Source organism: Topomyia yanbarensis, chromosome 2 (genome assembly GCF_030247195.1).
Source record: "Topomyia yanbarensis strain Yona2022 chromosome 2, ASM3024719v1, whole genome shotgun sequence".
Lineage (NCBI taxonomy): Eukaryota > Metazoa > Arthropoda > Insecta > Diptera > Culicidae > Topomyia > Topomyia yanbarensis.
Genome location: NC_080671.1, coordinates 304756853 through 304771062, shown reverse-complemented (window position 1 = coordinate 304771062; position 14210 = coordinate 304756853). Strand labels below are relative to the sequence as shown.

General features: G+C 36.5%; 1 protein-coding gene across 2 annotated transcripts in view; it reads left to right on the top strand.

Annotated features, from left to right (window-relative positions):
* Positions 1-2595: 2595 nt before the first annotated feature.
* Positions 2596-14210, top strand: part of LOC131683451 (monocarboxylate transporter 3-like) — an 82082-nt gene continuing 70467 nt past the window's right edge. For both annotated transcript variants that reach the window (XM_058965458.1, XM_058965451.1), the window contains exon 1: positions 2596-3540. In XM_058965458.1, coding sequence (XP_058821441.1) covers positions 3454-3540 — 87 coding nt within the window. In that variant the 5' untranslated portion in view covers positions 2596-3453. The remainder of the gene's footprint in view (positions 3541-14210) is intronic.

The following is a 14210-nucleotide window of genomic DNA, read 5'->3' as shown; positions in this document are numbered from 1 at the left end:
AAAGAACTGCAACTAGAACGTAGCAAAAACGGGAAATATGCACACTAGTAGTGCTTCAGTCGTCCAACATCATCACTAGCTCCTAATTCCACGAAATCGAACAACGACCGGTAAATATCGTTAATAGTGTGTTTTCGTTCGCCCAGCACTAGGTTCAATATACAAGGGACAAACGAATGCGCGGTGGAAATAATGAAATTCAACACATATGCATTGTCTTAGGCCATTGTCTCATTATCGTTTTTGCAAAGTTAGCGTCTTCGTCTCGTCATTTTCTTCTGATTTTGATAAATGAAAAAAAAACATTTTTAGACTCTGTTTCGAGCCCGAGTGCTTAATATACCGATAAGTGGCGTTTCGTCGGTGAACAATTTATGTACCATTGACCATATTATTCGCCAGATTTAGTTTATGTCATTCTGGTTTCAGTTTTAAGCTAACAACTAATCCACCGATTTTAACAGCCGAACCGTGCTAAGCCGAACCATGTTACGTATTCACCGGTCTCATTAGTTTTAACGAAAAACTTCTTGTCCTGCGGGACATCACGCTTGACTAGTTGTATGCCCAGGAACACAAGTAGTGTCTCCGTTTTCGGAGCTAGTGTCAATTCGTCGCTAGCTAAGTCATGTCACTAAACTAGTGTCGGATTCTGATAAGAGGAACTCGAAACGCATCTCCATTACTAATTCAAATATGAGAAATAATATGTATGGGTAATGTCAGAGACATAACCGAAGTGAAGTAGAATAATCTTGGGTGTTAATTCGAATGCTGTAATTTACTGTCTTCTGCATGGTTGCATTACATTCAGCTATTTCGGTATTTCTGACGAAAATCCCGACATAATGATACACGAAAATTAAAATGAATAATATTCTAAAAGCATGTTCAGGAGTGTTTCACTTCTAGATTCATAATTTTGATAGTTCTATTATATAAAACTGAAAATTTTAAAACTAGAACTTGCTGTCCCCAGCAGCAGTTTTAGCGGATGTTCTATTCAGTTTAAAATTCATGTCTCGCCATGTCTTCAGCGTTACTGCATTCAAGCTTATTTTTCCCCGGTCTATCGTCTGAGCTGAATACTTTCCATGTATTTAAAACACAGTTCTAAACGTGTTTCAAAATCAGCAACAAATAGAACGGCATTGTATAACAGTTTTAAATTTTGAATCAAAACTGTTCGAAATTATAAAACAAAACGCTCTGCTGGGGATGTGAATGTTTCAGTTCCAGTTCTACTACTCTACTCTACCTATACAAAATAAAACGCTCCTGAACATGCCCTAACATCTGTACCTTTCTTCAAGACTATAAAACGAATCTAGCATAAGTTCAAGTCAAATGTTTATACGACTTTTCGACTATTGAATACTTTCATTACATTTGGACTCAATGTAAGTTAAACTCACTTCACACTAGTTAAACGCCAGTGGAATAGTATTTGCTTGTGGAATATCAGCATTAGAGAGCAAATACCCTATAAATAATAATACGTTCACACCATAACCAAGCAGTTTTCTTAGTGTGGCATTGTCGCAATAACCTTGCAATTGTCACATATGATAATCAACAACGAATGTAATACAGGGACATTACTTTTATTTTAGTATTTCACTAGTTGAGCCGCGAAACTCGCAAGCAAAATAAAGAAAATAAACATTGAGTTGAGACATCACTACAGTTTTGCTCAGGAACACAAATTGTGTCTCCGTTTGTGGACCTAACGTCAATCCGGCGTTAGCTTAATTCATGTTACTAAGTTAGTGTCGAAATCTGCGAAACGCAAAATCCATAACTAATTTAGATATAGATTTTGTGCTCTTCAAAGATGGTTTGAAATAATTTTCTTAGGGGTTTGCTCAGGGACACAAATTATGTCTCGTATTCTTCCATCTTTCGCTAGCTTAGTTCTATCAGTGTCGGATTCAAATGGGACGAAGTCCAAACACAAATTCCATAATTAATTCAACATTAACATTAAGTCATTTAGCCGAAGATAAAATAAGCCGGTCTTAATGTAGATTTGCCAATACCGTGATACATCTACCTATTATACAATTGATCTGCTTCTAGGGATCATAAAACTGTGTTTATAGTAGCCTATACGATGATACGTAAACCCTTTCCATGTTTGCCCCGATGACCGAGTGCTTTAAGTGCTTTTCTCCGGGAAGTATAACAATACTCTATATAATCGCAAGTACGCTTTACGAAATAGCTAGTAGTAAATCATCATCAAAATCATAATATCTGCATCCAATAAGCCAATCCTTTACACAAGTGGTTTTTGCCTTGTGTAAAGTGGTGATAGCCACTGGTTGGGATGTCCAGTTTTCAACTGCAACGGTAATATTTATATATTCCGCATGCTGCCACACTTCTTGCAAACAGCAATACCTTATGTTGATCATCTGGTAGACAAGAAAACCCCATGAAACTCGACCAAAAGCTTCGAAATCTGCGCCAACACAACATACTGCCAAACCAACACATTCACAGTCCATCGAAGAGCTTTCGCATGCTGTTGCTATATTTTCGGAAGCTCGCATTGTACGCGTGCAAGTCGCAAAGACAGAAACGTCAAAACCAGGTGCAGTGCAGTGGCAAATGCGAAACGAACGTATGTTTATGGCTCATATTGCAACAAGAAAGACTGTCCGTCAACTGTTGGCTAGATACTTACCATGCAGTTCATTTCGTAGAGCTTAGTGAGAGAGACGTAAATGAAGGAAAGTGAGCTGTTTCAACATATAGGTATTGTTTGAAATGTGAAGTGGTAGATTGCCCGAGGAAGCTGAAATATGTGAAGGTTTTATGAATGTTCTGAATGATCAGTTCGATTAATACATCTCCAGATTGGTGGTAGTCGTCCCGTAACCGCGCAGTTACGTAAAAGTATGATTAACGTGTTGGTTAAATAATTGATTGGTAGAATGATTCGCTCGTTCACTGAGATTGTTTTGAAGTGTTATCAACAATTGTAAATAATTAGCATGCTGTAGTGAAAGTGAAGAGGTTGTAAAAAAATCTCCAAAATGTAGGCTACATGGAATGACAGATTCGACATCAGCAGAAAAAGCTTTCAATCCTAAGAGCCCTATCGATTTTATCTGTGTAGTGCTAACAAAAAATGGGTGGTCAGTACGAATGTATTGGTGCCCGAATATCCTTGCATTAGTTTTTCCAGTGTTTTCCTATAAACGCTGTCAGTCAGTGTACAGAAGGACTTTTCAGCTTGACTAGCAGAGGTTTATGTAAAAGAGGATATCGTTTTGCTCAAGGTGGATCGTTTCGTGCAACCAGGATGAATCGTCGCTAGTAGTATGAAATGGTGGTTGTTGGTGCATTGTGCAGTGTGGCATAAATTTAAACATCGGCTAAGTTTTTCTCGTATAGTTTTGTGAAGGAATAGTGCGGTGAGTTCGACCAACAGAACAGAGGAATAATATGGGACAGGCAGCGAGTCAGAACGACGATGCCGATCCCGACCAAGAAGACGACGAAATTATTCCGATGCGCGCGGATCGCTTTCTGGTGAGCTTTCATTCATATTTTTCGCTCACATGCTATAGCAGCAGACGAGCTTTTCATGCTACTTGGTTTTATACATTGTACATAAGAAATTTGCCCGGGGAGAAAAAAACGTGCTCGATTATCTACCTCTTGGACGTCAGTGCTACTCGTAGTTTTGTTTTACTACTATTATCCCAATAACTACACGTTCTTCTCAGTGTTTTCTTACACACCTGGAATCGGCGGATTTTCGGTATACACGTTTTACTATTTCATTTCGATTATTACTACACATCCTCGCGGGGCCCACCTACTTGGCTTTTTATCAGAAATAATCATCCGATTCAAACGTCAAACCGTAATAGCTGTGAAGCATATTGCGTATCGTCTGCAATCTTATAAATCAATGAAGCTATGTACATGAGGGACGTTAAAACCGGTTAGAATGCATACAATAAGGGGAAGCGATGTGTAGCAGACGTCATTACAGAAAAGGGATAATCATTCTAACTTCATTGGATTTCTTCAAGTGTGCTAAAATTCAAAACGCTATGTGCCTTTTCTTTCCTTGGGTCAGTCAAGAAAAAGATATAACAGAATACATTAGTTATACATGCGTATACGAACAGCAGCTCTAGTGTCACCTTGTGAAAATAAACGAAGTGAAACTTCTACCGATTATCCGCGTTTCGGAAAATCATAACGCCCCAACATAATACTACTATTTATCTATAGACATTTATTTTATTTGTGAGTCACCTGTCTTTCGTTTAGTTGTTTTCAGTTAATTACAAATAGTTTTTCATTCAAAAGTTCAGATAAGATTTAAAAAAACGGTTAATATCAATTTCAAAAAATCGGTTCCAATCGGAAAATTTAACAATTTACTTGAAGAATTACGAAATAAATGTCTTTAATAAATAACTTTCGATTTTAACGCGATTTTTATCAAGATATTTTTTATGCTTCGATTGAAAAAGTTTTAACTAGAGGCCGCTACCGTCGATGATTTTCACACGCCGCCGATTTCAGAAAATAATGGTGCACCGGTGGTTCGTTTCGTTCTGTGCCGCCGATCATATTTTTGCGCGCCGATTTTCAGGTTTCAGATCAACGTTTTTCAGGTTTTAATCGTTATTTTTTACCATCAAAAAAATTAATATATAACCATGCTCTCGGAAAAAATCGTTTGGCTTAAATATCTGATATTTCGCATACTTCATTATTGCAGTATCTTTTACATCATTATATTTTATTGAATTTTGCAGTTTGTAGGAATATTACCCACAGTGTCCGTCTGTATCGACTTTATGTCCCGCCAACAAAAGTGTCTGGATAAGCGAAACTCAACTGAATAGGTCAGCAAAAAGATTGTATTAAGAGGTTTTTAGCAATATGAACTTACAATAACGTAGACTTGTTCGGTTCCTAGTATATGACAAGAAATCCGATTTTAGTCGTTCTATGCTAAGACAAGACAGGATAACTTGGTAATGCTATTTTGAACCAAGCCTCGAATGTCAACTCGCGTCACGTCATGCCTTCAATTTTGACAGTTGCTGAACACCAAAAACAGAAACTGCTTGCATGAAATGATCGGTCCGTTTTTGTAACAGCCAAAACTGATTGCATTTGCTCGAGCCCCTGTCTGGCACAACGTCACCAAACGACACTCATGGCTTATCCGATTCAAGCTACGAAGCGTAGTATTCTTATTTGTACAAGCTTTAACTTTTAGTCTTGGTTTGGCGGTTCAGAGAGGAAGGCGTTGTTCTCATAAGCCACCCGTCGTATGTCCGAGCCTCAGCCAGGAAGAATTCTTAGTAGTCAATGGGATTGTAGCACGACCCATGCAATTGTCCTGTTAATTATTCAGACTCGGCTGCAAAGTCTGTCGAAACGAAAGTTAGAATGGAAAACAAAGGACTTCTTCAGGCCTGATGGAAAGTAATTTTCAAGTGCTCTAGTATAGAATTTAGAACTCGCCAAATGCAACATAAAACAATTTTTGAAAAATGTTGTATGCCCTCAGAATCTTGATTTATGGTAAAAAAAACTATTTTTCGGGACTTTCGGCATTAAATTTTTTTTACGCAGTCATTTTTCAACCGATTTCAAATTTTTAGAACATTCTTGAAAGAAGAAGAAATGATCTTCCAAATGGTATGCTATGTTATGCTCTTTGCTCAACATTATTCTAAAGAAGCATCTTTGTTTTAATATAAATTTAAAAAGAGCATTCAATTTCGCATCCAACGACCTATTTATCATCAAAATCGGTTAAAAAATGGCATAGTTATTAATTTTTTTTCCTAACTAGAAACTTACTCGCATAAATTCTTAAGGGGTTAGTGAGGTACTGTCTCGCACTATAAGATGCTATAATTATAGCTTCCGCTATTTTTCTAATTTCAAGCCCAAAGTTCACACGGTTGTATACCATTTCCCAGAAAGCCATTTCGCAGAAAGCCAATCCCCAGAATTCCATCCCCCAGAATGTACCGTTTCCCAAAAAGACATTGCCCAGAATGCCATTATCCAGAATGCTCCATTCCTCAGAAAATCATACCCAAGAATGCCCCATTCCTCAGAAAAGTTATTGTTCGTAATCATTTTTTTGTGGTGGAGCCTAATGTTTGCTCATTACCTAATTCAAGGAACTGATGCGGTGTGGAGCTGCTGAGGTCATGCCGCCGAATGTGGCTGCCTCTCGCAAGCAAATCTGATATCCACTCGTATAACAAGTTTACTCGATCATAGGGATTGGTTCCTTCTTACAATCATGAGCAGTTTTTAAATAAAATAAGTTGCACGCAAATTTGTCATATTTTCGTCTGACCGGTTTATTCAAACATAGGTGTTAATTCCTTCTTTTGAACTTTCCTTGAATCTATATTAAAATCGAAATGAATGCTCATTTTGACAAACGGTTTGGTGTGTGTAGAGCCTTTCTCGACAAACATATTCACAGCATTTAATGATAAAAAACTTTTCTCTTTTGTTTACTACCAACATCTGTGGTTGGAGAGTAACGGTTTGTCCATAATTTCCGCTAAAAGTGAATTTTGACAGTTCGCTTTATCGCCGTAATCATATGCTCGGTGTTAATTCAGACCGGACTAAGTCACAAAACATCAAAAAATGAGATTATGATAGCACAGGATAAAAAATTTCGTCCGCCACATTCGACTTATGCCGATTTGAAATATGTAACAATAAACAAGAATTATGGCATAAATTAATTTCCAATTATAATGTAAAGGATGCTGCGATTCAAGCTTTAAACTCGTTTTTATCGAAAACAATATTTTGTCACTTAGTCCGGTCTGACTTAACACCGACCATATGTTTGTCGAGATTTATCTTTCTTTTGCATTGGAAATGTATCGTACGCAAATTATAATCCATATATGGCGCCACTGATATATGCGCAAGTATACAGGATAGACCACTAGTAAAAAAAAGTTCCTGGGTTTGAGGGTTAACTAATTTGTAAATGAGTGGTTAGAAGCGTGTATAGTGTTTGGCGGATCGATATTTTTAAGGAATTAATCATAGTGTTATGTATGTTTGTCTGTGCTTATGCTACACGACTGTTATTCAAATGGCCAACTACCATATAATGTCTCATGTCAGACGATGTTGTGCCAAAAGATTTTATGCTGGACAGGACAGTCTTGTTCAAAAGTTGGGAAAATTCTTCAAGTTTAAACTGGGCAGACGTAAAGAGTCATTTTCATGAAGATTCAATGAACTGCCCATGTTTGAAAGAAGTAATCAATTCCTATATTTGAGTAAATCGGGTAAGCGAATGGATAACTGACTTACTTGCGAGGAGCCATCGCTTTCGGCAGCTCACTCTCAGCAACTTAACACCACATCACTTCAATTATTTCGATTTCGATAATCGATATTTCGATTTTGACATTAAGATGCTTTTTAGTTGTACAGTGGTCCAACCAGCAGAGGTCCAACTAAAAAGCGGTCCAGTTGAAAAGTGACCAACCAGCGAATCACGACTGTAGTAAGTTAAAAAGATCAAATGAATAAAAAATAATGACTTTCTGGGAAATGGTGCATTCTGGGGGTTGGAATTCCGGGGAATGGTACATTCTGGGAAATGACTTTCTGGGGAATAGTATTTTCTGGGGTATGGTATTCTGGGGGGTGGAATTTTGGGGAATAGCTTTCTGGGGAATGATTTTCGGGGGAGTAGTATACAATCATTCACACACATACTTTTGAATGTATACATAATCGAACAAAAAAACTATTTTTAAATTTTTTTATGAGACTGTTCGTGCGAACAAGTTTCTAATTTGAAAAAAATAATAATTGTCATTTTTCAACCGATTTTGATCATAAATAGGACGTTGGATGCGGAATTAAAGTTCTCCCTACCTTTTCATTCAAACATAGATTCTTCTGAATAAAAATGTAGAGCAATTTTTATATTTTAAATGAAAAAATCGTTAAATATTGGTTACTTTCATATTGTTGTCCCAAAACCGCATAGTATTTTTAACAAAAGAACATAACATACTATACCGTTTTGCCTTTCTCAATAGAAAGGTATTGCAATTGCTCTGAAAACCGACTGTTTAACGGAGGCCCGGAGGGCCGAGTGACATATACCATTTGATTCAGTTCGTCAAGTTCGGCAAATGTCTGTGCGTGAGTATGTATGTGTGTATGTATGTATGTGTGTATGTGCGTCTGTGTGTGTATGTGAACAAAAAATGTTATTCTCAAATGAAAGATACAACGTTCCCATAGGCTGCTATTGAATTTCTGATGGATCTGACTTCCGGTTCCGGAATTACAGGGTGGTGAGTACGATCACGCAGAAAATGTCGATTTTAATAAATTTTGCAATGAATGTATAAAGGTGATAATTTTCCAAAATATGACCACAACTGCTTCGATTTGTAGAATTAGGTCACTAACATCCATTCAAATTTTCTTTGGCCACATTGGTCACCATCATCGGTACTGGAAGTCTCGGCGGAAGTATCCAAATTCAGAATAACAGTCACATCGGTTTCTCGGATATGGCTAGACCGATTCAACCAAACTTAGTCTCAAATGAAAGGTGTTGCGCCTTCGTAAATGGCTATTAAATTTCATTCCGATCCAACTTCCGGTTCCGAAGTTACAGGCTGTGGCGTGCGATCACATAGCAAATTGCGATTCAAACTGATACTCCGCTGAAAGCAAAAAAGCTAAAAATTTCCAAAAATGTCTCTCAAACAACTTAAATTTGCTGTTCTAGGTCACCGACGGCCAACCAAACTTTCGTTGACTATATTAACCAACATAGACGATTCCGGAAGTGCCCGGGAAAAATCGCCATCTTTCAAAATTAACGAACTCACATCAGTTTCCCGGAAATGGTTGGGCCGATTTTCACAAACTTAGTCCCAAATGATAGCTATACTATGTCACAGATGTCCATAAAATTTTGTGCGGATCGGTCATATGGTTCCGGAAATATAGGATAAACCGTCCGGTCACATATGAAATTCCCATGTAAGCCGGATCTCAAAATTTTTGTTTTCAAAGGGGGGACCCCATGAAATTTCAGGAATCGTATCGAAATCGTATTTTTGATGCGAAACATCTTTAAAATGCATGAAACGTCGAGATTTTATGTTATCTCGAAAAACATTCCATTCCAACATCCATTCAAGGTCTCTTTGGCCACATTGGCCACCATCATCGGTTTTTCAATTCAATATTACCGTGGCTGGTTTTTCTTTTGCAAAATTTTAGAACTCGAATAATGATTTATTTTCTTGTATATAGTTGTCAAGTTATGTCTAAAAAATTGTAATGTATACATTTGAAAGCTTTTAATAAATATAAGCAACTAAAAAATTCTCGTGTTCATAACTGAGAAAGGCACAATTGCACCGCTAGGTGGATTAAAACAGGTTTTTTCCAAAACATTTACAAAATTTAAAATCTGTTGAACAATGACGTCGTAGAAAATTGTTTTTTGCTGAAAGTCCTAAAAATTATTTTTTTTGCTATAAATCAGGATTTTGAGGGTACACACACCAAAAAAATCGGAATTTTATTGTTGACGTAATTCCAAACAAACCGGAATTGACCAAATGACGAAATATAACCGTGTTCTGTTTAATTTTGCATGAAAGATGTACTTTCCATGCGCAGTGCCATAAAATTACATCCTTCATCCTTTCAAACAAACGCCATGTGGGGAGTAAAATTACGCCACTCGCAAAATTCATCGACTTGTAAAATTAAAATCAAACGTGAAACTAAATCATTTTTGATGCTCGTATACGTCAGGGTCAGGAGACGTAAATTTACACGATTTTTCTAGGTGTGATATTAAATTGATCAAACGTGGTTTTGTGTGGTATTTGATGGGATCTACAACCTACAATCTACAGACCCCTTTAAAAGTACATTATTTTTTTTTGTTTCGTAGCACCGTGTCTTTGATATATTTATCTATATAAAAAAAATATTTTTTTTCTTGATTATCCGTTGGATCTCGTGCACGTGACTTTCTATTGCGCATGGAGACTTTTTCTCGCGGCGCACAGTGTTTGGGCAAAAATCGTGTCTTCAGCAAAGTTTGTCTATAAAATATTCCGCATCTTATTAAAGAATTAGTTTGGTGATTAATCCCCCTAAACCTGAGAAGTAAACTTTTGTTTGGTCATTTATGAAAATAATAAAAAACTGTATTCAGCAAAGATGTAGGGAATATAATAAGAAACAACTTTGCTGAAGAGACCATGTATCTATCTTTTAATTTTAATACACATTTGTGAAGTTTTCTATGATACACCCTTGAAAATCACTTTTTTCATCATAACTTTTCTGGGTGATTTTTTAGAATTTCAAAATGTTCCAAGATTTTATTTGGCAAAAGAAAATACACAATTTTTGTTATATAAGTTTATTTCTATCTCTTATATCTGTTGAGTTATCGAAATGTTTAGTACCGAAAAAGCAATATTTTGGTATGAAATAACACTCCAATCCGCAAATTTCCGCAGACAAAGCCATATTCATTCGAATCTATAAAGCAAACGCTATCGAATCCAGGGATAACCATTTGTCGCATGCTGTCTCTTGCATGCAAAATCATGTATTCAAAAAACGACGATAAAACTATTTTATAAGTCCGTTCAAAAATTACGTCACACATTTAAGGGTAAAAGGAGGAAGTATGACGCATGTTGTTACATGGGGGAGAGGTAGGAAGTGGGGAGGGGTTAAAATAGCTTCCAAAGTTTTTTTGCTGCTGGAAAAAGGAATGAAACAACACATAGTTAGAACGCTAAGCATTGGTGGCAACGACGAGTTTTTTCATGGTACCTTAAGTAAATCGTAAAAATTTCGATGAATATGCGTTTAAAACCTCACAAATTGTCATTGACCTGTATGATTGCCAGCGTCGGTACATAAAATCGTTACTCATGGGGCCAAAGTGATTTCGCCTTTCCCAATTCCTTTTGGTCAATTGTTAGAAAAAACCTTGCAATCCATGAACGAAGCCTCACGAAATTACAGAGAGGATCATACTCAAAAGTCCTCCAGGGTAGAAACCAACACAGATCTAGTACGCCGATCGTTGGAGAATCTGATCCCCTAATTTCATAGATCAGAGTATCGATGAGAAAAATCTTTTAGTCGGGCCAGGTGACAACACAGTCACTGAAAGCGACACAAGTGGAGAGAAAGACATTTTATTATAATTTCAATCCAAACTAAAAGTTTTTAGAATTGAAAACATAGTATTGGTATATTTCCAATATATAATTCCATTTTGTAGTTGGCAAGCTATGTTAACCCCTCCCCACCTCTTATCTCTCCTCCAGGTAACAACATGTTTATAGCCGTTTTTTGAATATATGATTTTGCATGAAAGAGACAGCATGCGACAAATGATTATCCCTGGATTCGATAGCGTTTACTTTATAGATTCGAATGAATATTGCTTTACCTGCGGAAATTTGCGGATTGGAGTGTTGCTTTTTCGGCACTAAAAATTTCGATAACTCAACAGATATAGGAGATAGAAATAAACTTATATAACATAAATTGTGTATTTTCTTATGCCAAACAAAATCTTAGAACATTTTGAAATTCTAAAAAATCACCCAGAAAAGTTATGATGAAAAAAGTGATTTTCAGGAGTGTATCATAGAAAACTCCACAAATGTGTATTAAATTTAAAAGATAGATACATGGTCTTTTCAGTAAAGTTGTTTCTTATTGTATTCCCTACAACTTTGCTGAATACAGTTTTTTTTATTATTTTCATAAATGACAAAACAAAAGTTTGCTTCTCAGCTTTAGGGGGATTAATTACCAAACTAATACTTTAATAAGATGCGGAATATTTTATAGAGAAACTTTGCTGAAGACTTTATAGCTCGAAAATCGTTTTTTCGTGGTCAAAGCAATTTCGATCACGTTTTTGACTATTTGGAAACACTGTGCGGCGGTGAAATATTTGTCTACTCGCCTACTGCACCTTGCGGGTCATGTCTTTCACGTCAAAGTCTTCATCAATATCAAATATTTCTAGAGAAAATTTTCAATAGGACGTAAGTAACATTGAGAGCCTCTCTTTGTTTACTTTCTCTTTCGTTTATTACGACGTCATTACAACACTTTGCACTAATTTTCCAGTACATATTGAAAGCCGACGGTTTTTACTAGAATATTATGCAAAGAGTAGAGTAGTAAATGTTGAAATGGCCGAGTAATGAACAGAAGAGAAAGACACCAAAGAGAATCTCTCATTGTTACTTACGTACTATTGAAAATTTTCTCTAGATTTTAGGAACTGTTTGTCGTCCAGGTATTGGTATGGAAATCTTTACATTCTCTTCGCAAGGTTGTTCATGGTGTGGTGAATTGTACAGTCAAGTAGGAGAGAATGGTCTCTTCTCTGAGTTTCAGGTGTAACGGATTGTTTTTCTCCGTATTACGACATGCTTTTTTGTAATTAGCTTAGGAGGGGTACGCGATGATAGGTCATGTAGCCTATTGTAATTTCTCATGTACGCAGGAACCTTAATTTCTATGCTTTTACTTTCAACAACGTGTTTCAGGTTGTTCTGTGCAAAGCGAATCTTTCAGCTTGGCTTAACGTGTTGAATGATATAAGTAGGTACTGCATTGCAGTGTTGTCATAATCATAATCAAAAAATTAAAAATCAATGATCACCGTCGAAAAAAATCATCGATGATAATCGTTTTCATTATTACCACCTGACATCACAAACCTTATAACTTGATAGGGTGATGTGCCTATTATGGCAGTAGAGCCTATTGTGACCCTATTTCGTACCCCTTGGTTTCGAACCAAGCATATGAGATAATGACACTATCGATTTGGCTAAAACAGGTGAGAAAAAATAAGCTCAAGTTATATTCTTTATTTGTTGTGCACATATGTATTTAGAACTATCCTCTAAATCCAACTTTTAATTAAAACAAAATCACCTTATTGAAATATCTACTAATCCGTCTCGCTCACGTAGTGAACCGAAACAGGATGCAACGGCGCTTAGCAAAATAAACACTTACGAGCCAGCATTTACCGCCTCATATCTCGTTATTCCAGCACAAATATACTAAACATTGCACTGATACATACCTTTATTTTAGCTGGAGAACCTTTTTACGATAATTTCACTTTAAAATCACTCGTCAAACACTAGAATAGGCCTAGTGTTATAATAGGATAAAACTAAATACGGGGGTTCCTATTATTGGCATGTTTTGCTGATACACTACCACAATCAAAACCAACTTTTTGTATCCATCATACAGAAAAGAATCACCAGTGTGGCCAAACCAAAACATGAACTTGTAAATATAATGTAATGCAATTTCAGGTATAAGTAATCAATTGCTTCAAGTTATTCAACTAATTGTTGATTGCAGATATTTTATTTTCATCTGCACATACAATTCGGATCGGGAGAAAGCAATGTGTGATGTGTTGTCATTCCAGTTGCTAACCTTCGAATGGTTTTTTTTCTGCGTGCGCAATTCTGGGTGCTCTTCTTCTAACAGCTGATGAGTTTCATTGATGTGCGTGATGTTTACGTTTGTTTTGATCGGCTGAAAAAAGCAGAATGATTCGTTTTACAAATCACACGTTGGCGTCCATGATCTGGATACCTAGTTAGAATCGACGCAAATGGAATATGAGGCATTGCGTTTCAACTAGATTGTTTTTCGATGAGGTGGAAATTGGCACACCCATGAGGCGATAATTGGATCGTTGAGGTGGGAATAGATGCACAGAATGGAACATTTATTTTCATTTATGCTGAAAATTGAGGCAATTCTGCTAAATAAGCATTATATAGATGTTTAAGAAACAGTTCACTGATACTTTATTCTGAGAAAGGTTATAGATAATATGGCTTCTTTTAAAGTTGTTCAAAAAATAGTGCCACCCTCTCCCTAATGGTGCCAAAATAGGCTCATCACCCTATACAGAGAGCGATATTGATCTAGTATTCTCGTTTTCAATTTTATGTGCCCGTTGTCACCCATAACTGTTCACGCAACGGTAACCAAAATAAAATCATCACGTGATTGCTACACATTTGAGTAGAAAAAATTTTATTGAAAAATCGTGAACAAATTTTCTCACCGTTGGATGATCTGTCTCTGGCTAAACGCTC